Consider the following 22,650-nt stretch of genomic DNA (forward strand, 5'->3'; position numbering starts at 1 on the left):
ATACTTTTTTAAAATTTATTCATGGGATGTGGATATTGCTGGCTAGATAACATTTATTGCCCATCCTGCAATTAGGAGTCAACCACATTGCTGAGAGTCTGGAGTCACATGTAGGCCAGACCAGGTAAGGGTGACAGATTTTCTTCCCGAAAGGGCATTCCCAGAACATTACCTGAGTGTCTAGATTAATAATCTAGCAATAATACCGTTAGGTCATCACCTACGCTTGATGCTCTTGCAAGGAATCCACATGTAGACAGTACTGACACTGCACTTGACCAGCAAAGTGGTAGAGATTACAGGTTTGGAACAGCTTTTGTGTTTTAACTAATTGTTAAACTATCAGATTACTGTAACAATTCAATGTGAATGTTTTATTGTGAGTTCTTATGGAACTGTATGTCCTTCATACAGCACAGATTTAATTCCTCCCAATTCAGCTGCAGGAGTCTGTATTTAAATGCGATCTTTAGTTGAAGTTCAGTTACTTGTTCTAAATACCTGTACTCCTACAACTTTTTTCTTAAACAATAGAATCCAAAAGTCAACTGGTTACTGGAGTTAAAATTTGTCATCTTTGTTTGATTAGACTGTTCATACTACTCTGTTCACCAGTTCCAAATAGAAAAATCACAGTACTGAAAGAGGTATTGAACTCATTGGCATTAAACCATGACTAACTCCAAAAAGGGAGCTACCTAATCTAATTGCATTTTCTTGCCTTTCCTTTGCATCTTTTTGTACTCATTTCAAGATCCCTTTTAAAGCTATAATTTTTGCTTCAACAGTCATTTGTTTAAAAAGTGCAAATTCCAGTTTTAAAGTACAGAAAATTGGCAAACTACATTGAAACAAAGTCTATTGATTATAAAATAGCAAGTGCCTGCAATATTTTCAAAACAGTTTCTTTTGAATAACTGGAATCTGCAGCACACTTGCAGGCTATTTGGCCCAACGGTATTTATCCTGTACATTAGTTTTCCCCTTATTCGGCTCAACATCTCCATGTGCTACCAAGTTCCCCAGCCTTTCCACTCTGATGAAAGGTGTTTCAACTGAATTCCCTATTAGATGTATTGATGAATATTTTAGATTTCTGACCTTGATTTTGGAGTCCCCCTCAATAGGAAACATTTCTCGACAGTTAACAAACACCTACATAATTTTAAAGATCTCTTTTTCACCTCGACTCCACCCTCTCATTTCTAGGAAAAAAGACCATACCTGTTTAATCTTGTATCCTTTCAGTTCATCGATCTAAACCATTTTTGGTCTTTGAACAATGGTGCAATAATGTTTTAGACCCAGACTGCTGAAACGTGCATTAAAATATCTTTTTGTAATATTGAACCTAAAACTGTATTGTATTCCAAATGTGGCCTAACCACATTTTGAGTTTAACTCAACTTTTGTGCTTTTAAATTTTATGGCTCTACAAATCAACTGATGTATTTTTGTGGTGTTTTTAAGGTCTATCATTAATTTTGATGATCAGCTCATTGTACCCCCAAGGTCTCTTTGATTCCTTAATCTATCTGCAGTTCTTTGAAGCTGTTTGCCTCCTCTTCTTATTCAAATGTTATAGTTCATACTTATATACTGAACTTCATGTTCCAATTATATGCATATACTGCAAGTTTGTTAATGATGATATAGTTCACTGGAAATATTCCTGATGAAACCTACACATACTGTGTGTTTGTATCACAATAATTCAATATCAGCATTTTGCATGTTGATTTTGCCAGGTGAATTATATGTAACAGTGTTGGCCCCATGTTGTCACACTGTTCACCTCTCAAGGGTGTTTAGCACTTTTCATGATTTACTGAAAATCTAACCTCAGACTTCCTAGAGTTCTGTCCTCCGTCAGTATGAGAAGTGAACTTGACAAAGGAATTAAAATTGAAGCCACAGTCCTATTGAATAGACTGCTTGTGCTCCTCCTTCTTATGTTCTGATATTTAATGGAGCGTATCTCAAGGATGTTGTTTTCTAGAGCTACTTAGTTCAGGCAATTAACTTAAATATCTTTAAGAAACATAAGAAATAGGAGTAGGAATAGGCCATTCAACCTTTCGAGCTTACTCAGGCACTCAACTATATCATGATGTTTCTCAGCAGTATTTGCACAGAATTTCTTTAACCTCTAGAAATCTACCTATCTCTATCTTGACTATATATTACAGTTGGATGTCCACAGCCCTCTGAAGTTGAGAATTCCATAGAGTCTGAAGAAAGTCCTCCTCATCTCGGTCCAAGTGAGCAACTTCTACTCCTGAGAGTTTTCCCCTGGTTCTACTCCCACTTCTGGGCCAGGGGAGATTGCTTCTCATTTTTCTGAACCCTAGTGAATATAGGCCTATTCATATCAATCCCCCCAAGGATAGGACAAAACAACCATCCCAGGGACCACTCTGCTGAACATTTGTTCCATTCCTTCTGTGGCAAATATATCCTTCCTTTGTTTCCACACTGTTGGGATTCTATGAAAAGAAAATAAAGAAGCCAAAATGTGCCAAGCCATTATACAGTCGCAGCAATGATTGTGTACACCTTCATTCACATTTTCTTGATTATAAAGGCCAACACACCATTTGCTTTCCTAGTTGCTTGGTGCACTTCCATGGGGCTTTTAGTACCTCATGGACTCAGATATCCAGGTCCCTTTGGACTTCAGCAATTAATAATGTCTCCCCATTCAAGACATTTTCTGAAATTCTGTCTGTCTTACCAAAGTGGATAACTTCCCATTTTCTTCTTCTATTTTCTTGCTCACTTACTTAGCCTGACTAAGTTCCCTTGAGTTCTCACCATCTCCTCACGATTAATATTCCCACCTTGTTTTGTATCAGCGACAAAACTGGAGACATTACATTTGGTCCCCGATTCTCAGGACTGTTTAATTCACTCAGGGTGGAATTTTCCCACTTTCAGACCAAATCTGAAAGCAAAGAATTTTGTGCAGAAAATCCTGTGGCCCACTTGTTCAATGAATCTAGTGGGTCAAATGTCAACCTAGCAGCCTTTTGGTCTTGGGTGAGATTTCTAATGCATTATGAAGCTGGAGCAGGATATCCAGGCCACTTAGTGCTTCTGGCCAGCAATGAACTGGCATCTCCAGGTCTCGGCAGCATTATGCAGCATTTATAGCTGCTGCCTGAACAACGCTCTCTGGAACCCCAGCTGGAAGATTAACGGGAAAATAGCAGGTGTTGTTTGGTTCCTGACTTTAAGGGTCGCAAGATGAGGAAGCAGGGGGTGGGACTCAGGTCATACCTCTGCCCCAGGTCAAGTTCTTCGGTCTTGTAAAACTGAGCATAGATCAAGGAGACCCCCATGATCAAACTGTCGGTCTGCACAGAATGCCTTTACTATCAGAAAAGTGAGCTCTTTCTCTTCCTGCATGGAACTGGACTATCTGCAACCGGGTAGAATGAGACCCTAGTTAATTAATCACTTGACTCCATTAATTGGCAGTCGGATGGGAAGTTTGACCATCAGGTTCACCAATTAGAATTTAATTTCTGAGCGGGCAGTAAAGAAGTGGGTAGCTCTCCCCGTCCTACCTTATTATCTAGCCTATCCCTGCCACATTCACTGCTGCTCCCTTAGAAAATCCACCTTGTTTTATGAAATGCAAATTAGAAATTATTCGCACAAATTCAACGATAGGAAATAAAATAAATATTGTGCTACTTTGTCACCTAAGAAAAGTTACTTTTTACTCTTTAACCAAGTTAGCATTTGATAGATTTTTGAAGCTACTGTTAAACATTTACACTTTCTCATAAGTGGGTAGTATGCTTGGTCAATGAAATCAAATATGCTGTCTTCAATTTAACTAATGCTACAATAAGTCACTTCATTGACCTTGCTCATACAAAATAGAGTTTACTATAATAGCAGTTTTGAACCTGTGAAATAAATGCATTGTGACATTGTAACAGTTTATATCTATTCCTATTGTGCTTGTCATACTCTGCAGTGCTTACACGTGTATTAGTTTAATTGTGTTGCTTGAAGTACTTTAATTGCTCATACTTTAAATGTCTGATTTTAATATTATGTATATTATAATTGTCCTTTTGCATGCATTGATTTTGAGATCTACTTAGATGTAATTTATGTCCTTCACAGTTTTAATGCATTGTTACTTTTCAGTTGACAAATGCTGAAACTTATTCTATTTTGTTTCCAGATCTTAAATGTGAGTGCCATTGTCCTTGCTAATCTCTGTGTTTCCTACATTATGACCAGTCAAAATGAAGAGGTGAGTAAAAAACACCCGTTTACTGATGACCTGAATAAAAAAAGTTTTCTTTTTTATTTTTGCATTTGTTTGAATGTATCTGCCTTAGCTTCAGACGTGTTGTGTTCAAATATGACTTCTGATCAGCACCCCGCAATCGCCCCACCTTAAGCTATAGAGCAGCACAGCAGTACTTGAAAGAGTTTAAAAGGATGGGAGGGATAGAATCTGATTGAAACTTACTGAATACTGAGAGGTCTAGATGGAGTGGATGTGGAAAAGATGTTTCCAATAGTAGGAGAGACTCAGACCCAAGGGCATCACCTCAGAGTGAACGTATGACCCTTTAAAACTGAGCTGAAGAGGAATTTCTTCAGCCAGAGGGTGATGAATCTGTGGAACTCTTTACCACAGAATACTGTGGACTCAAAGTCATTGAATGTATTTAAGACTGAGAGAGAGAGACGTTTTTGATTGGTAAGGAAGTTGAGGGTTACAAGCAGAAGGCAAGAGAATGGGGTTGAGAAGCATATCATCCGTGATCAAATGGCAGAGTAGAGTTGATGGGCTGAATGGCCTAATTCTGCTCCTATATCTTATGACCTGCTTACTGACACTCAGTCTTGATTCCACAAGGGCCGCTGGTCTAAACGTGGACGAAAGAGCTGAACTCCAGAGATGAAGTGGGAATGTCAGCATTTCATAAGATTGCTTTGTATAACCTTGAGGCCATAAATATTTAGAATGATATCCAGTGTTTTGTCTTAAACGCATTAATGTGTAGAAAAAGGAAAAGCCTAATAATAAACCACAAAGTAGATAACATGAGTAATCTAAATTGTTATGGTTGAGCAGTTTGTATTGTCTAGTCTGCAGTAAATGGAGCTGTGAGCTGTCCCTTAGTGGGTCTGTTTTCATAGATTCTGCAACTTACGACTTGTGGGTTAGTAACATTGAGCTAACATGCAAGTTGGGGAAACTTCAACACAAAAGAAAGAGGGAACAATGTCAGAACAGTTTCTCAAGACAGTTATACCAAAGAGAGAGGTACAGATTCAGAACATGATTTGGTGTGACTGATGATGTGCTGAACTAAGGGGAACTCAGGTGAGAGAGAGAGTGAAGATCTATAGAGTCAGATCTAACTCCTGAGTTCCTTCCAAATTGGTGCTGATTAGGAAAGAGAACAGAAAATGTCTCAGAAACTTATGTCTGGCAACATTTGTGGAGAGAGAAACAAAGTTAACATTTCAAGTTCAGTTACTCTGATTTTCAGTGATTTTGGGACTTGCTATCTCTGCTTCTGTCCTCATACGCTACCAGATCCGGTATTTCTGCAGTGATTTCTAATTGTCATTTCCAACATCTGCAATATTTTGCTGTTAGAGGACTGAGAACATGACTGACTGAAGGAATGGTCGAGAGAAAGAGGGTTTTCATTTCATTTGACACAGCAAGATGTTGTACCATTTGAATGGACTTGACTTGAACTGACCTGAAGGCAAAATCCGAGCAGAAAGGATCAGCTGTGATCCTATTAAGTGGCGGAGCAGTCTCGAGGAGCTGAATGGACCACTCCTGTTTCCATTTCTTATGGCCTGATATGTTATCTTTAAACTGGCAAATGGGGAGTGAGGGGAAAATTTCAGGTGGAAAAGCTGATGGGAATAATAAGTCGGAACAAAAAAAAGCAACAAAATTAAGTAAAAGTCAGAAATTTTGCTTTACGCATTACAGGTACAGAGAATCCTAACAGATATAGCATAATTAAAATTGGGGAAAGAACTAAGTAATTCAAGAGCATAACAGAGCAGAAGGCCAAGTTGGTGTTGCGGTCTAAATAAGAGATTTGTTACATATGGAAAACATAGCGATATTGAATAAATTGCAGCATAAATTCAGCCTGAAGGGTACAACTTTGTCACTATTACACATAGATGGCCGAATTCAGGTCAGAACAAGGAACTAATTAAACCAGACTGAAGGTCCACAAAGTCGGAAGTCACACAACACCAAGTTATAGTCCAACAGGTTTATTTAAAATCACAAGCTTCTGGGGCACTGCTTCTTCACCCGATGAAGGAGCAGCACTCTAAAAGCTTATGATGCTAAATAAATCTGTTAGGCTATAACCTTGTCATGTGACTTCTTTGTCCACCCCAGTCCCACACCGACATCTCCATATCCAGAGACGACAAAACGGTTAGGGAGTGTAGTAGAGGGTGAGAAGTAGCCTTCGTGTTTACAGTGAGTGGGTTCGCATTCAGGCCCCTGTTAATGATAGCCACCAAGAGCTGTCTGTGAATGCACCAATTGCACCTGTAACAGTGGTGCAATGATAGGTGCCTGCCAGTATATCTCTGTGCATCTCATGTCACAGCTGTTGTGTGTGATGACATCTGTATCACATCAGTTTCACATCACCTGAGTTTCTCAGATGTGTTTGTTCATAATAACAATGACTTTGGAAATTCCACTTGACCAGAATAGATCACCGTTCCGAGGAATAGCTTACTATTCGGAACAGTGAACTTCCTTTTTATTTAATCGAACACTGCACTCAATGTTAAATCACATGTTTACTGTTCTCATCAAGGCCCATATTAATAGCAAATAACTATTCACTATATTGATCATGAATATCATTCACATTTCTTAGAGTACGTTTGGCAACTCCACATTGCAATCAGGATCGGTTGATGCAGTTCTCAGCTTTATTTTTAATACAACGTTCAGATTTCTGACATTCAGGAATTTCATTCTGTCTAATGATTATATGGGCAGCACTTTCCTTGTGATAGGGTTTAGCTGCTCTGTCCCTTAGCAGTGACGTAGCATTGCAGTGCTCTGTTTTTGCACGTGCATGCTCATTGCTCCATCTAAAAGTAAAATTGATGTTAAATGCAGGCTATTGATTAAGAATTTTACAGGTAGAATTAAGAAATATAAGCAAATTTAAAACTATGGGACAGCTTCCATAGGTTACAGCTATGAAATTGTAGATGGTATAAATGCAGCAAGCTGAGTTTTGTGTAGCAATGGTGGTTTAATCAAAATATTTAACTTTATTTATTGGGGCTTTCCGAAAATTCTTGATTGGTTCAGGATAGATTTCTGCAGCAGTTTGTTTTTAACTTGTTCACTAGATGTAGATGTCACTGTCTAGGCCAAAATTTAATGTTTATTCCTCTTGGATAGATGATGGTAAAATACCTTCTCGAACTGTTGCAGTTCATGGAGTATAGTTACGCCCACAGTGCTCTGAGGGAGGGAGCTCGAGGACTTTGACTTAATGAAAGAATGACAATATAATTGCATATCAGGGTGATGAAAGGCTTAGATGGGAATTTGCAGGTGCTGCCTTGTAGATGGTCCACATTGTTGCACCCGTGGTAGAGAGTGTGTGCCAATCAATGGGCTGTTTTATCCTGGATGGTATCAAGCCTTTTGAGCTTTGTCCAAGCTCTGACTGGAGAGTATTTCATCACTGATTGCAAAACTTGTGTCTTGTGAACAGTGGTCACATCTTGAGGAGTCAAGAGGTAAGTTATTCACTGCAGATATCTTAGCCTCTGATCTACTCTTATAGCCACCAATTGTCAATTAAACTTATGGGAGGTAATTTTTTTATCGCAGCATTGCATTCATCTCCTAGCATTGGCTCCCATAGCTGTCTGGTTCCATTGCCTTCTGAGAATTTGAAAGGAGCTTTTGCTGGATCACAGTGAATGGAATACATTTCTCTTCCTCTGTACTTCGAGAAAGTATCGCAAAATCTTGAAACCCACTTTCTACTTCGTCATCTCACCATTCAGTCATTTTCCACCTCAGAATGAGTTGCACAGCATCTTCCAGAGCTTGATCCAGCCACAATGCACTTACCATTTAGATGATGCAATTTGGCACACTGGCCTTGGATGACAGCATGGTATTCATTCAGGGATGTGGATGAGGGATAGATTCGGGCTTGCCACTGTGGACATGGAATGTGGGTGGACACAGGGTCTGTCAAGTGCTAAGACGAGTTGGTCAAAAGGTCGCCTCGATTCACTGAAGCTTTGCTTGGGTTATATTGTAAAATATTAGGTCCTCTGGCCCTGAACCTTGATATCTGACCATCTCTGTACTCCTTTCATACCCATTCATGCAAATCATGCTCCAACCCACGTCAATGGCCCCTCATATCTGCCATGCCAATTCTCATTCCCTCTACTCTTTCCCAAGGCCACTTACAGCCCCAGGACTTGCAATGCACCAATACATACACTACCCCTACCGCCATCCAACCATCCTCCACACCCTCCATAGTACTTAGTGTGGACAGAGAGCATGAGCCATGCTGAGATAATGTAAATTCAAAATAAGGATGGCTAATCCTTAAATAACCACATGTAACTGTTAGTCAAGCTGTGAACCCTAGGGTTCTATTGATTGATTGTGGAAGCACCAACGGCCGTTGTGGTAGTGTTCTTACCTTAGAGCCAGGAGGCCTGGATTCAAGCCCCACTTGCTCTAGAGCTATGTCATAGCATCACAGAAAAGGCAGGCATCCTTTGTCAAAATTTAAAGGGCAGTGTGATTTAAATAACTTGGCAGCTTGATAGTTCTTCATACTTGACCCACCCTCGTAAACATTTGTGTCTCTACCGTAAAGTCAGAGGTCACAGACAGACTGAAGCCATTCCTGGAGTGAAAATTGAATCTGCTTGTTCGGTGCACTTAATTTAATTATGCCAGCCAATTTTGTAGTGTAAACCTGTGTGCCCTTAACATCCTGCCCGTATCCCTACCAGTCAAAATGGAATTTGCTGCAAATGGTAGCAGGACTTTCAGATCTGTCACTCATAAAAATCCACTGAGTCTCTCCAGCTCTGAGACAGTCTGTTAGCCAGTCAGTCATTTTAATGAAATTTGTTGCATTTTGCTGTGCTTCTATTTTGCCTTCTCTTGTATTGCAACTGTCATTGTACTTCAAAAATATTTCATTGTTTATCAGGGATTTTCTAATGTTGTAAAAAACACTATGCGAATTACATGTCTATTTTTTCTTTCTGCAATTTTTCACATTATCCTAACAGATATGAAGTATCTTGTAGTTTTTGATCAGGCCAAGAGTCTGCAGTTTCTTTCCTCTTCGCTAGATTCCTCATATCCTGTTGTCAGTTGTAAATTTCTCATTATGTATCCATAACCTTGGACTTGATGAACTGTCCTTGAAGGGCCTTGTTCCATTCCTGTTAATAGTGTCTGCAAAAGAATTGAATATAGTGGCTTCTCCTCCAGCTCCCACAGCATTACTACTGCAGTTACTGAAGGATTATTCCTTAATCCTCTCCTATTCCTCATAGATAGACTGGTGAAAAAGGCAAACAAGTAGCAGATTACATTTGGCACAAAAAAGCGTGAAATGTTTGGATTCCCAATTCTGCTTAACTTCATTCCAGGTTTCTTCATTGTTGATCTTCACCACCCACCCCCCCCCCCCCCCCCACACCCCCCAACCTTGGAATCCCTGCTTCTGCAGTTCATTATTAAGCTTCTACTGAAGAGCTCCTCTGGTCTGACTTGTGTTCCCATCATCTTCCACGAAGCCTCACTGACGTGGTCAGGTTCCTTCACTGTTTAAATTCATTTCTTGTTTCTCCATCAATGCTTCGTTGCCCTCAGTCTGGTTCCCTGAGTTGTTTGAATTTGCTGCAGACTTTTTTCACTGAGCTGCATGGTTTGAATTCATTGTGTCATATGTTAGACATAACAGTGTCTTCACTTCAAGCTGTTGAAATGACAACATTACAACTTTTTATAGTTTTGGAACTAGCTACTGGTGAAAAGTATTACATATATAATGTACGTCATACATTAAAAGCACAAAAGTTCTAAAATGAGTCCTGGCTGCTGACATAATGACCATGTAAGTTAGTAATATGTAAGGCATATATGAAAAAATATGCTTCAGTGAATTCATTTTAAGCCCTGACTATTGGGTACTTCTCTCATTGCCTTTATTGCAGTTTTGCATTTAGTACCAGTGACAATACTATTATTCAAAACTAGTTCTGAACTTGGTCAGTTATTTGGAAACAAATGTGTTGATTTTATGAATTGATTACATGAAGGTTCTATGTCAATTTAACTTACTTTGACATAATGTTTGGACATGTCTCCCTTGAAAGGCAGAGGAGCTAATGCGGAAGATTGAAAAGGAAGAGGAACAACTGGCATATGATGACCCTGACAAAAAAATTTATCATCTCTGCATTGTTAATCTTGTTATAGGGTAAGTTGGATATCATTTGACAGTGACATATTAAGTGTGAGAACAACGCAATCCGGTGTAGTATATTAGAGGTTTTCATCTCAGAAATCAGTGATATCGTGAATGGGGTTGCTGCTGCAAATAATATTCAAGAGGGAGGAGTAACTTTGCAAAGTGATGCTCACCCTAAGCAGTGATTAGGGAATGCAGCTTGTGCTGCCATGGACAGCAGAGTGTGGTTAATACAAGCAGCAGTTGCACTAAGAAAACTGGTTTTAAATGTTGAAGTTAAGCTTTTAAACAGCAGTTTTAAAGACGTACAAATAACATGTAAAGGAAATTAATTTCAAACATTTGGTAATGCACTAATAAGTAATTTTAGAATTGATATGAGAAAACAATTAGAAACAGTATATTGTAAAAATTGTTCAGTTATAGCAATGTCAGGAACGCTGCAGTACCTAGTCCTTTCCTTCAGCTGACTATTGTAATTTTTGTAGTGTGTGTTGCCAATGCCAAGATGGCCGACAAAGTTGGCAATCGGCCACCTTCATGTGGGCAGATTGCAGTGACGATGTACAACCGTGACAGAACCGTCCGGCCATTCACCTTTCCATCCCACTGGCTGCCGCTCCAACCCCCTTTGCACCAACATTTAGATATTATAAAGTTGTGTTTGGAATTGGTCCAAATATGAAGTAGAGAATGCTCGCTATAAAATTCAGAGATGCACATTCTAATGTTGTGAAGACATTTGCTGAGCTCTATCCAAATTCCAGGCACCTCAGGTCATTTCAAAGCCCAGATCTATGTTACATCAGACAAATACGACTGGTAAATGTAGAGAATCCCTCTGCCATCTGATTTAACTTGTTTCAAATAATATGGATCTTCTAACAATTTTCTCAAGTTAAAAGAATTCTCACATATTTTGAGGCAATCATGTGTCAAATAATGCATACTTTTCTCAGCTTTGGAAATCTATCCAATATTAAGATTGGTAGCCACCTGTTTTTATCTTCCAATAAACAACAGTGTCCTCTCCAATTTGATTTTTTTTCTTTAAATCATCAGTAAGTAGTTCAAATCAAGTACATGTTCAAAGAGCAAATGTGAACAAATGAAACATAAGACTATGTGGTACAAAATTCATATTACATAGAACCCCTATAGTGTGGGAGCAGGCCATTGAGCCCATCAAGTCCACGCCACCCCTCCAAAGAGGATTCCATCCAGACCCACTACCCTATCCTATCCCTGTAACCCTGCATTTTACATGGTTAATCCACTGAACTTGCACAACCCTGGACTTTGGGAGGAAACTGGAGTACTCGGAGGAAACCCACGCAAACACGGGTAGAGAGTTGCCCAAGGGTGGAATTGAACTCGGTTCCCTGGCGCTGTGATATAGCATTGCTTAGCACTGAGCCACTATGCTGCCCCTACTGCATCCTATTGTGAATGCTTGAGACACATTTACAGTAGCAGATTTCCTAATGGGGGGATCATTTATTTGTAAAGTTATATTTCAAGTCACATGTCCTTCTAATATACGTAAATAAAGCTAATTAGCAGTCATGCTGTAATTGTTGGGGAGAGAGGAATGTTTGCAGTCATAGGGCTTTTAAATAACCAGCCCCAGAGCAGAAAAGATATATTTCTTTACTCTTCATAGTATATCCAGCACTTTCAGCATTTGTAAATGAATCATGTTTAATATTTTATGCTATTTGGTGAGCAAGTACTTTGTGATAATAGGGATGAATTGTTTCACTTAAATGGCATTATGTAATTGAATCTTCAGGGAAAAGGGAATAGTCTCATGCTAATGGATGATGAAGATAGCTGGAAGTGAAACTTAGTGAGGTTATTTGCTGCTACTTATAGAAATCGAGGCAATGTGGGCTTTGATGGAAAGTTTTAGAATTTGGGTGTTTTTTTAAATGATTTACGTTTGTGAAATGCATATTCATATCAAACCTACGTGGGTTTGATCCTGTTGTTAAGTGTTTGAATACTGTGAGGAAGCCAGTGACTTTCTTCAAAAAAGAAATATGTTACTCTAGTACAACTCCTTCATTCATAAATTGATGCTTTTAGTAATGAATCTGTGTTGACCTTTACAGGTATAGTGCTATTTTCATGTAATTTTATGTTCTCAATTCTCTCAGAACATTATACTGTGCAAAAGGAAATTATGAATTTGGCATTTCAAGAGTAATAAAGAGCTTGGAGCCGTACAATAAAAAGGTAAGATGAAGCAAAAAATAGCACATTATATCAAGTGAAAACTTCTATCTTGATAGGGCTTCTACAATATCCATTTGATGTTGAGAAAAATTTGGGTAGTGTTACTGTACAAGGTGAACCCCATCAGCCCATTTTGATAATCCAATTCTGGCTTTCAAATTTATCTCTTTAAGTGAGTAATGTAATCATTAATGTAATAAGATCATAAGATGTAGGAACAAAAGTTAGGCATTAATCCCATCAAGTCTGCTCTGCCATTCAATGAAATCATGACTGATCTGACAATCGCCGAGCTGGCTTGTTGTTCCGCCGACGTTTTGTTACTATATTAAACCTAGAGTTCCCCAGAGTTTAAAAATCAGGCGGAAAGACACACCGACACTTCATCAGAGGCTGCACTGAGGATGTTACCAAATATGTTAACAAAACGTCGGTGGAACAACAAACCAATTTGGTGAGCCAACCTACCTCAACATCCACAACCCGAGCTACAGATCTACTCCAAAACCTTAGATCTGACAATCCTTAATTCCACTTATCTGCCGTGTGTACGTAATAATACTTGATGTGATCACTTGATTAAACATCTGTCTATCTCAGCCTTGAATGCACTTAACATGCCAACCTCTGCCACCCTCTGCAGTAAAATATTCCACAGTTTCACTGTTCCTGAGAGAAGAAATTCTTCTTCATCTCTGTCTTAAATGAGTTTAACCCCTTATTCTGAGATTATGCCCTCTGATCCTAGACTTTCCAGCAAGGCGTCAAAAGCTCTCTGCAGCTACGCTGTCAAACCCACTAAGAATCTTTTATTTTCAAGAAGGCCTCCTCTCATTCTTCTAAACTCCAATAAGTACAGGCCCAATCTACTCAATTTCTCTTCGTAAGGAAATATCTCCATACTTAAGATCAACCAGAAAACCTTCTCTGGATTGCCTCCAGTACCAGTGAATCACTCTTGGGTAAGGGGACCAAAACTGTTCTCAGTATTCTAGATATAGTCCAACTCGTGCCTTTTATCATTTCAGCAAGACTTCCCTTTTTTTATACTCCATTAACTTTGAAATATAGGCCAACATTCCATTTGCTTTTCCTATTACCTGCTGAACTTCAGTGCTAGATTTTTGTGAATCTTTTACAAAGACCTTCAAATCTCTCTGCGCTGTAGCTTTCTGCAGTCTTACTCCCATTTAACCAATATAATCAATACTGAGCTTTTCTGTTCTACCTTCTGAAGTGTATCACCTCACATTTTCCCACATTATATTGCATCTACCACCTTGGCAATGATATGTTCATTTTCCTATTTGTGACCCCAGCACTGATCCCTGTGGCACTCCACTAGTTACAGGTTGCTATTCTAAGAATGCTCCCCCATTATCCCAACTCTGCCTTCTGTTAGTTAGCTAATCATCAATCCATACTAATGTCCAATCCCCACACCATGCATTCCTATTTTATTAAAATGCCTGATATGATGTACCTTTATTTAACATATTTTGGAAGTCCAAATGTAATATATCTACTGGGTCATTCTTTATCTATTCAGTTTGGTTTTTTTTAATTCATTCATGGGATGAGGTGTTTCTGGCCAGGCAGCATTTATTATCCATTCCTAATTGCCCAGAGGGCAGTTAAAGAGTTAGCCACATTAGTCTGGAGTCACATGTAGGCCAGACCAGGTAAAAATAGCCGTTTCCTTCCCTAAAGGACATTAGTGAACCAGATGGGATTTTCTGACAATCGACAACGGATTCATGGTCATCATTAGACCCTTTATTCCAGATTTTAATTGAATTCAAATTCCACCATCTGCTATGGCTGGATTCAAACCCAGGTTCCCAGAACATTATCTGGATATCTGGATCAACAGTCCAGAGATAATACCACAAGACCATCACCTCCCTATGCCTTCTCAAAAAATTCTATTAAATTTGTCAAGCCTGATTTTCCCTTCATGCACCCTGCTGATTCTAATTGATTTATGTTATATATTTCCAAATTCTCTGCTATTGTGTATTTTATAATGGACAGCACCATTTTCTCAATGAACAATTGTTAAACCTATAGTTACTTGTTTTTTTGTTTCCCTTCCTTTTTGAATAAGGGTATTACATAGGCAGTATTCCAATGCACTGGAAGTTTCCACGAATCGAAAGATTCTTGAAAAATTACTGTGAATGCATCCATTATCTCTGAGAAATTCAAAAATACAGTTGTATCCATGGCACTTGAATAATTGCAGTGGTATGCCACAGGGCTCAGTTTTGGGGGCCTTGCTGTTTGTGGTATAATAATTCAGATTTAAGTGTTGAATGCATGAATGGAAAAATTTGCAAACAGCACAAAAATTGGCAGGGTAGTTAATAGTGAAGAGAATAGCAGTCAACTGCAAGATGATATCAATAGATAAGTGAGGAGAAAAATATCATATTAAATTCAATCTGGAGAAGTGCAAGATTATCCATTTGGAAAAGGTTATCATAGCATGTAAATACACAACAAACGGGCGAGTATTCAAAGGATTTCCTATGCCCTTACGAGTAGACGAAGTGAGAGACCTTGATAGCATGTGCACAGGCCTCTGGAGGTGACAGTAGTTAAGGCAGTAGAAAAAGGTCTGTGGGATGCTTTCTTCGTTTGGGAGAGGTATTGAATACTAAAGCAGGAATGTAGTAGCGAAACTGTATGGACACTAAGTAGGCCACAGCTGGAGTTCTGTGTACAGTTCTAGTTGTCACCCTGAAGGAACGACAAGATGAGCTTTGACAACATGTGTTTTTTTATAGCCTTCCTGAATAATTGTGGAATTTCAATTTCAAGAATAGCTGTACAGTCGAGTTCTGTGCTGCCAAATTATTAAATGGTTAGGAAGCCAATTATATAATTTTCTTTTAAAAATGTTTTGAATCATCAGATTAAAATGAGTCACGGTGGGGAGGCAATTTTATTTAGGAATGTATGCAAAAGAAAACGGAAAGTGATCTATCTTATTTGCAAGCCATAGTCCATTTAACCCAACACATACTGTGCAAATACTTCAGGGAACGTAAATCTTAGGATTTATATAAATGAAACTGATTCTTTAAATTTTGAAATTAATGTTCATTTGTTCCTGTAGTTCAATATACATCCTTTGGCATTAAAACTAAAATGTGGTTTCAGTGTAGTTCCCCAGAAAGTTTTTTTTCAGTTTAGAAACTCTGTATGTGGAGTAATGATTGCATATTTGTTAATGCCTGGACAGGGGTACAGAAAAGTGAGAGTAAAAATATGACTACCTATAGATAGCAAATACCCCTGATGGAAAACAAAATAGTTTCTTTGGCGAATCAATCTAATATTGTTGAAATTTCTTTTCAGTCAAAATGGCAAAAAAAGACTGACTTTGAATATTCAAGTTAGTCACTCCCCCCAAGATGATGTGAATGATTGGAATTTTTTTGATTTACAAAATAACACACATCTTTCAAAGGCTATTACTTCTGTGAAAGGAATCATGTATACTTTGGCCTTGATGTTTTAAAGTAGCCAATTGGATGCCAATACATTATATTTTAGAGAAAATACATGCAAATCTTTTGAACAGAAGATTTTATTACAGTCTTCGAAAAAGGTTCATGAAATGAATACGCAACTGATTTAACATAAAGTTTTGTCCAAGTTTCATGAGTTAACCCTCGCTACAAAACACTGGCCTATTCTTTTCCCTTTACAGCTTGGAACAGATACTTGGTATTATGCCAAACGGTGCTTCTTGTCTTTACTGGAGAATATGGCAAAACACATGATTATGCTGAGAGACACGGTTATACAAGAATGTATTCAGTTCTTAGAACATTGTGAAAGTAAGTATCCAGTCATTATTACTCAAGCTGTTGGACCCCTGTTGATAAGTGATATTCCAATGACTGGATAGTCTTTTTGTTTAGTTATATTTATTTAAGTTGTGAAGGTAACAGCGTCAATTCCTTTTTGTGGAGGTGAGTTCCAAACTCCTATCATCCTTACTTCGTTAAAAAAACTCCCAATTTCACCGTTGAAAGGTCTTTAACTTTTAGACTGTACCCCCTAATCCTAGGCTCTTCAACTCTCAAAAACCGTTTTATTCTAACTACCAGATCTATTCCTCTTTTAATATCCTGGAAACATTGATCAAACCACCCTTTAACCTTCTAAATTCCAGGGAATACATCCCTAGTTCCCTTTAATTTAAAACTTTAATTCCCTCAGGAATAATTCTGGTAAATTTATACAGCACTTCTCAAAGACCAATATATAGTTTCTGACGTATGGTTCCCAAGCCACTCTCAGTACTCCACGTGTTTAACCTGAGTCTTGTATAGCTGCTGCATCATTTTTAACTCCCTAATATTTTAATCCTCTAGATTTAAAGGCCAGCATTTCAAGCTGAATTAATTAATTTCTGTGCTTCTTCAATGCTGTTTTAATGGCCTAAATTCCTGGATCCCAAATCTCTTTGGGCATTCCACTATTTCTAACCTTCCATCATTCAGAAGTATCCTGTTCTATCTTTACAGTGCCTTTCCCAATATTACTACCACAGATCTGCTGTATTTGGACGTGGACTGCTTCAGTATCTGAGGAGTTGCAAATGCTGGACACAATGTTGGCCTTTATTTAGAAAATGGAGTATAAAAATGCAGAAGTCTTGCTAAAGCTAGACGAGGCACTACATAGACCATACCTAGAATCCTGTGAACAGTTCGGGGCCCTTATCTAAGGAAATAGACACTGGCATTGGAGGCAGTCCAGGGAAGGTTTGCTTAGTTAATCCTGGGCGTGGAGGGATTTTCATGTGAGGCAAGGTTGAGTAGAATGGACATCTAAGGCTGAGAGGCAACCTTATTAAATCATTTGAACTTTTTAGGTGGCTCAACAGGGTAGATGGTGAGAGGTTATTTCCCCTTGAGGGAGAACCTAGGACCATAGGGCATAATCCCCTGAGTTCCAAGGATTTGTTCTTCAGTCCCATTAATTTCTCCAATATTATTTTTAACATAATTAATTTATTTCATTTCCATACTCTTACTAGATCCTTTGATCTAATTATTTCAGGGTAATTTGTGTATTCATCTGTGAAGACAAACACAAATGATATACCTAGCTTCTGTGCCATGTCCTTCATTTCCTGTTATAATTTCTCCTGTTGCTGCCAGCATTTATTGCACATCCTGAAGTGTCTTTAAGACGGTGGTAGTGAGCTGCTTTCCTGACCCTCAATAATCCTTGGGCGGGTGTAACTACACCTACTGTTCTGTTAGGAAGTGACTTCCAGGATTTTACCCAGTAACGATGAAGGAACAGCAGCATATTTCCAAGTCGGGGTGAAGTGCGAGTTGGATGGAAGCATGCTGGTACTGGTTTTCCTAAGTATCTGCTGCCCCTGTCCTTCTAGATGGTTATGTGCCCCAGAATTCCTATTCTCTGACCTGCTCTCGTAGTGGACTGTTTCTGTAGATGGCTCAGGACCTGATAATGTTTTATGTGGTTTAACCAGATATAGCAATGGATGGATAAACTGTTGCCCACCATATCCATCCAAGTCTAAGTTTCTGGGACTTGATGGAACAGAGGTGAAAGGAACAAAGGTCAGGGTGAGTGCAAGTAATATGCTTAATGGGGATTAGGGCATCACATGTCAGCTGTGCTTCAGCAGATTGGCAATTGCAGAAATGTCATGCTGGGCATGGAGCCATACACAAAACAGTTGGAATTTTGTTAATGCAGTTGTAAGTGAATTATGTTTTCTTTTCCAGAGGGAGAAATAGAAAGAAGCAAGATTGGGAGTGGTAAGGGGACTGTGGGTGGGAATGGGACAAGGAAATGGTCAGAGATAGGTCTTATCTGTGACAGAGAGCACAGTCATGATGGTAAGGTCAAGGGTGTGTCTGTGAATATTGATTAGGGATCTTATATAGTAGGAGATTAGGAGGACAATGAATTGAGATGGAGGCTGAAATCATCAGGGGTTAAAAGTCAGTGGGCTCGGGGAATATAAAGGATGAAATAGTGAAAGCTCGAGGTGAGAATTTTTGTTCTGGTGCTTGATATAGGGACAAGGATTTTAAATGAAGCACTTTGTGTTGACCTGAAGTTGTGAAAAGCACTACATATGTGTTCTTTGCTTAAAAATTTGCAGATTTAATAATATTGTAATTTTATTTTTGATCCATTTAGTTTATGGCAAGAATGTGTTAGCAGTAATCGAGCAGCCCTTGGAAGAACAGAAACTGCACTCAGGGAAAAATACAGTTACGTATCAGGCACGGCTGTTAAAGTCATTGATTTATGAGATCATTGGCTGGAATAACTAGCAAAATATTTATCTTCCTTGAAGCAAGGTTGAGCTTGCTAAGAATTGTTTTACATTTCAACTTGTCCAAAGGAATATATCATTTTAGAAAATATTTGACCTAAACCTTTTGCAATGCAATATTTACGTATTGGCTCTATAAATTCTCTAATTCATTTTATATACTGAAACTTCGACAGGTATGTTCTTTATGTATCTTGTTAGTGACATAAGAAATGACTGTTCCTCATGGATAGGAAATATTACTCCATACCTTATTTGTGACTTAATCATTTGTTAGTCCATGTTCAACAGAGACTGTGTTTTAATTTTGCACTAAAATTTTGTCAAGGTGTTTAAAAACTTACTGGTCAGAGTTGTGTTTTTTTTTTACTGTGACATACTTGTAAGTAAAAGATTTTGGACTACGATTTCATCTACTTTAATGAGCACATTTTGTTCTGAAAGACCTGTCATATAAAATTGACAAAGGCTCTGTACTTCACTTTATATTTATTGAATAAAGTGGACAATAAGAAAAACAGCAGTTTATGATACATCATTTAATGTTCTGCAGAGTTATGTAGTTCTACTGCAGTCAATATGAATTCTGTAAATAGAGCAGAATTGAGGAGTGCACTAGGACTAATGAAATTGACCAGTGGGAATTGTTGGTTTTCATTCCGGGGTGCACTGGGCCCACCTGAGGATCCTCTTCAACTACAGCGAATTGCTGGCATTCTTTATAAAACTCAGTAAGAAGCAGCTAGGTAGAAGACAGGAAAAACATTGAAAAGTAATACATTTTCTACAAGCAAAGGTGTTAACTACCAGCAGTATTTTGTAAATGGAACAGTGGTTTCTCAGAGGCATCAGCACAGAAGCAGACCCCTCGGTCCAACCAGTCCATGCCAACCATAATACCAAACTAAACTAGTTCCACCTGCCTGTGCTTGTCCTATTATCTCTCCAAATCTTTCCTTTTCATGTTCTTATCCAAGTGTCTTTTAAATGTAACTGTATGTGCATCAACCACTTCCTCTGGATTTAACTCCACACACAGACCATTTTGTGTAAAAAAAAAAGTTGTCCCTCAGTTCTTAAATCTTTCTCCATTCATCTTAAAAATATGTCCCCTAGACTTGAAATCCCCCACCATAGAGAAAACTATTGTGACAGTTAAGCCTAGTGAACTGGAAACATTCCCTTGGATTATACATATTTTGGAACAATCTGTAGGGTGGAACTTTTCCTGCACTTTTACTTTATAACATTTTACTATAAGTTAACATTGTATTTCATTCCTTTACTGTAAAGTATAGAGATGATGCTGTTTGTTTTTAACTTCCATCCAGCCAACATATCACTTACACCACTGCATTTCTAATGGAAAGGTGAATTGCCTTTCATTGGGGTAAATACCATCATAAACAAAAATAGAGTGCCTGTCCACATCACCCCTTGTTGCTGTTTTTAATCTTTTCTGGAACTATTGTATATTCCAGAAAAGATCAGAAACTCCTGATTCATGAGCAGAGGTTGATTCTTTAAAAAATGGATAATTAGTATTTCTTGCAAGTTATCCTGATCAGTGCAAGATGAAGAGCTTGGAGACAATGTCTTTTTATTCGCAAGTCCTACACTACCAACTAACTATCTATAATTTGAACGGGTATCTTTCTAGAATTCTAACGTGCTAGCTTGTATCTCATTATGTTTTGAGCCTAGGTAGATGACAATAAACATATTTGTATGGGTAACTACACTCATTCTTAGATTGATAAACAAAACTAGTTGTAATGTGCTATAAATGATGCGATAAAGCCTTGTTGCTAAATTGCTGGTGTTCAAGGTCTGCTTGTTCCATAGAAACGAAGGTAACCACCCAGGGCTCCAACAGCAACACTGGTCGTGTGATCCAAACAGCCACCTGAAATAAAAACACTTCCATGAACATTTTGATGAGAGTATTTTCCAGTGAATGTAAATACCCACTGTATCCAGTTTTGTATGCTTTGATGTCATGTTGAAGAAACAAAACTGCAAACATTTAGTGAACTTAGATGCATTCTGTAGTTCTTAATCTTTCATCCCATTGATGTTTCATTTCTAAAGTTGCATGCTGTCTTTATTGTTGCATGATTTTCCAACATTAACGAAATCTGGTAATTTCCTAGACGCAAGTCTTAAATGTATGCAAGAAGTGAGCGCAGAGGCTCCTGACATTAACAGAACTCAAGGTCACAGTCTGAGAATAAAGGGTCAGCCGATTAGAAGTGAAATGAGAAAGTTTTTTCAACAGGGCAGATGTGAATCTTTCATATTTTCTACCCCAGTAGAGCTATGATTGCTCTTATTGTACATATTTAATACTGAGCTTCATCTCAGAGAAATTACAACACTGATGGAGGCCATTCAGCCCATTAGAATCTCTCTAGAGCAATCCAATCAATCTCATTCACGTGCTCAGCCCTGATTATCCTGAAAGTTTAATTTGCTTGATTTTCCATCCAATTTAATTTCAAAATCATTCATCGCCTCTACTTTCACCATCTCATTCGGTAGTGTGTTCCAGGTCACTTTCACTCCATGTATAAAAAAGTTCCTGTTTTACATAGAGTCAGAATCATTTGGCACGGAGACAGACCCTTCAATTCAATCAATCCATGCTGAACGTGATCCCAAACTAAACTAGTCCCCCCTGCCTGCTCCTGGCCCGTATACCTTCAAAACCTTTCCTATTCATGTACTTATCTAAGTGTGTTTTAAATGTTGTAACTGTACCCGCATCTACCATTTCCTCAGGAAGTTCACTCCTGATGGCACACTAACAAAAACCTTAAAATCAAAGTCCCTTTGTCCTTGTTCCATCATTTTGTGGGAACACCCATCCCCTACCTTAACAACATTCGTCATCATCTTATTTACTTCAAACAGACCTCCTCCGTTAGCTCCATTGAAAATAGCCCGTAATCAAAACAAATGAACACAAAACAGGGGATAAAAATTGGAATAGAGCAGATTGTCAGAAAATAGTTGAACTGGCCAAAGAGGGGCCAAGGAGAAAGTGATATACAGGATTGACATCAACAACGGCATACTTTTCATGAGCAGATTATAAAGTTATAAAATAAATATATGCTATACAACATCTACTCCAAGTTGCAGAATGGCACCTCCACGAAAAGATGTTAAAACAAACCAGGTTTGCAGGAGATGACATTATAGATCTGAGAAAATAGCAGAGAGAGTTGAGCAAACAACATTTGGATGGATCATTTTCTGTCGCTTATTTTATCATAAGGCATTGATAAATACCAGAACAATGAATTAAATTGAGAGATAGTAGGAACTGCAGATGCTAGAAAATCTGAGGTAATAAAGTGTAGAGCTGGATGAAAACAGCAGGCCAGGCAGCGTCAGAGGAGCAGGAAAGCTGACGTTTCGGGCCTAGACCCGAAATGTCAGCTTTCCTGCTCCTCTGATGCTGCTTGGCCTGCTGTGTTCATCCAGCTCTACACCTTGTTATCTGGAGATTAAATTGAGAGTGCAGGTCCATAGTTCCTTGAAGTTGGA

At 38.5% G+C, this 22,650-nt stretch overlaps 2 protein-coding genes across 5 annotated transcripts in view; one reads left to right on the forward strand and one right to left on the reverse strand.

Annotated features, from left to right (window-relative positions):
* Positions 1–19,574, forward strand: part of ift70 (intraflagellar transport 70) — a 67,960-nt gene extending 48,386 nt beyond the window's left edge. The window contains exons 16-20 of one of the 4 annotated variants that reach the window (XM_048552640.2): positions 4,202–4,273; positions 10,426–10,529; positions 12,680–12,758; positions 16,477–16,606; positions 18,960–19,574. In XM_048552640.2, coding sequence (XP_048408597.2) covers positions 4,202–4,273; positions 10,426–10,529; positions 12,680–12,758; positions 16,477–16,606; positions 18,960–19,096 — 522 coding nt within the window. In that variant the 3' untranslated portion in view covers positions 19,097–19,574. The remainder of the gene's footprint in view (positions 1–4,201; positions 4,274–10,425; positions 10,530–12,679; positions 12,759–16,476; positions 16,607–18,959) is intronic. The other 3 variants (XM_048552641.2, XM_048552642.2, XM_048552643.2) reach the window with 3 other exon arrangements.
* c23h16orf89 (chromosome 23 C16orf89 homolog) overlaps positions 19,573–22,650 on the reverse strand; it is a 32,728-nt gene continuing 29,650 nt past the window's right edge. Inside the window, exon 8 of the mRNA XM_059653898.1 lies at positions 19,573–21,004. Within this exon, the coding sequence (XP_059509881.1) occupies positions 20,922–21,004 (83 nt within the window). The 3' untranslated portion in view covers positions 19,573–20,921. The remainder of the gene's footprint in view (positions 21,005–22,650) is intronic.

This window comes from Stegostoma tigrinum, chromosome 23 (genome assembly GCF_030684315.1).
Source record: "Stegostoma tigrinum isolate sSteTig4 chromosome 23, sSteTig4.hap1, whole genome shotgun sequence".
In the NCBI taxonomy this organism is placed as follows: Eukaryota; Metazoa; Chordata; class Chondrichthyes; order Orectolobiformes; family Stegostomatidae; genus Stegostoma; species Stegostoma tigrinum.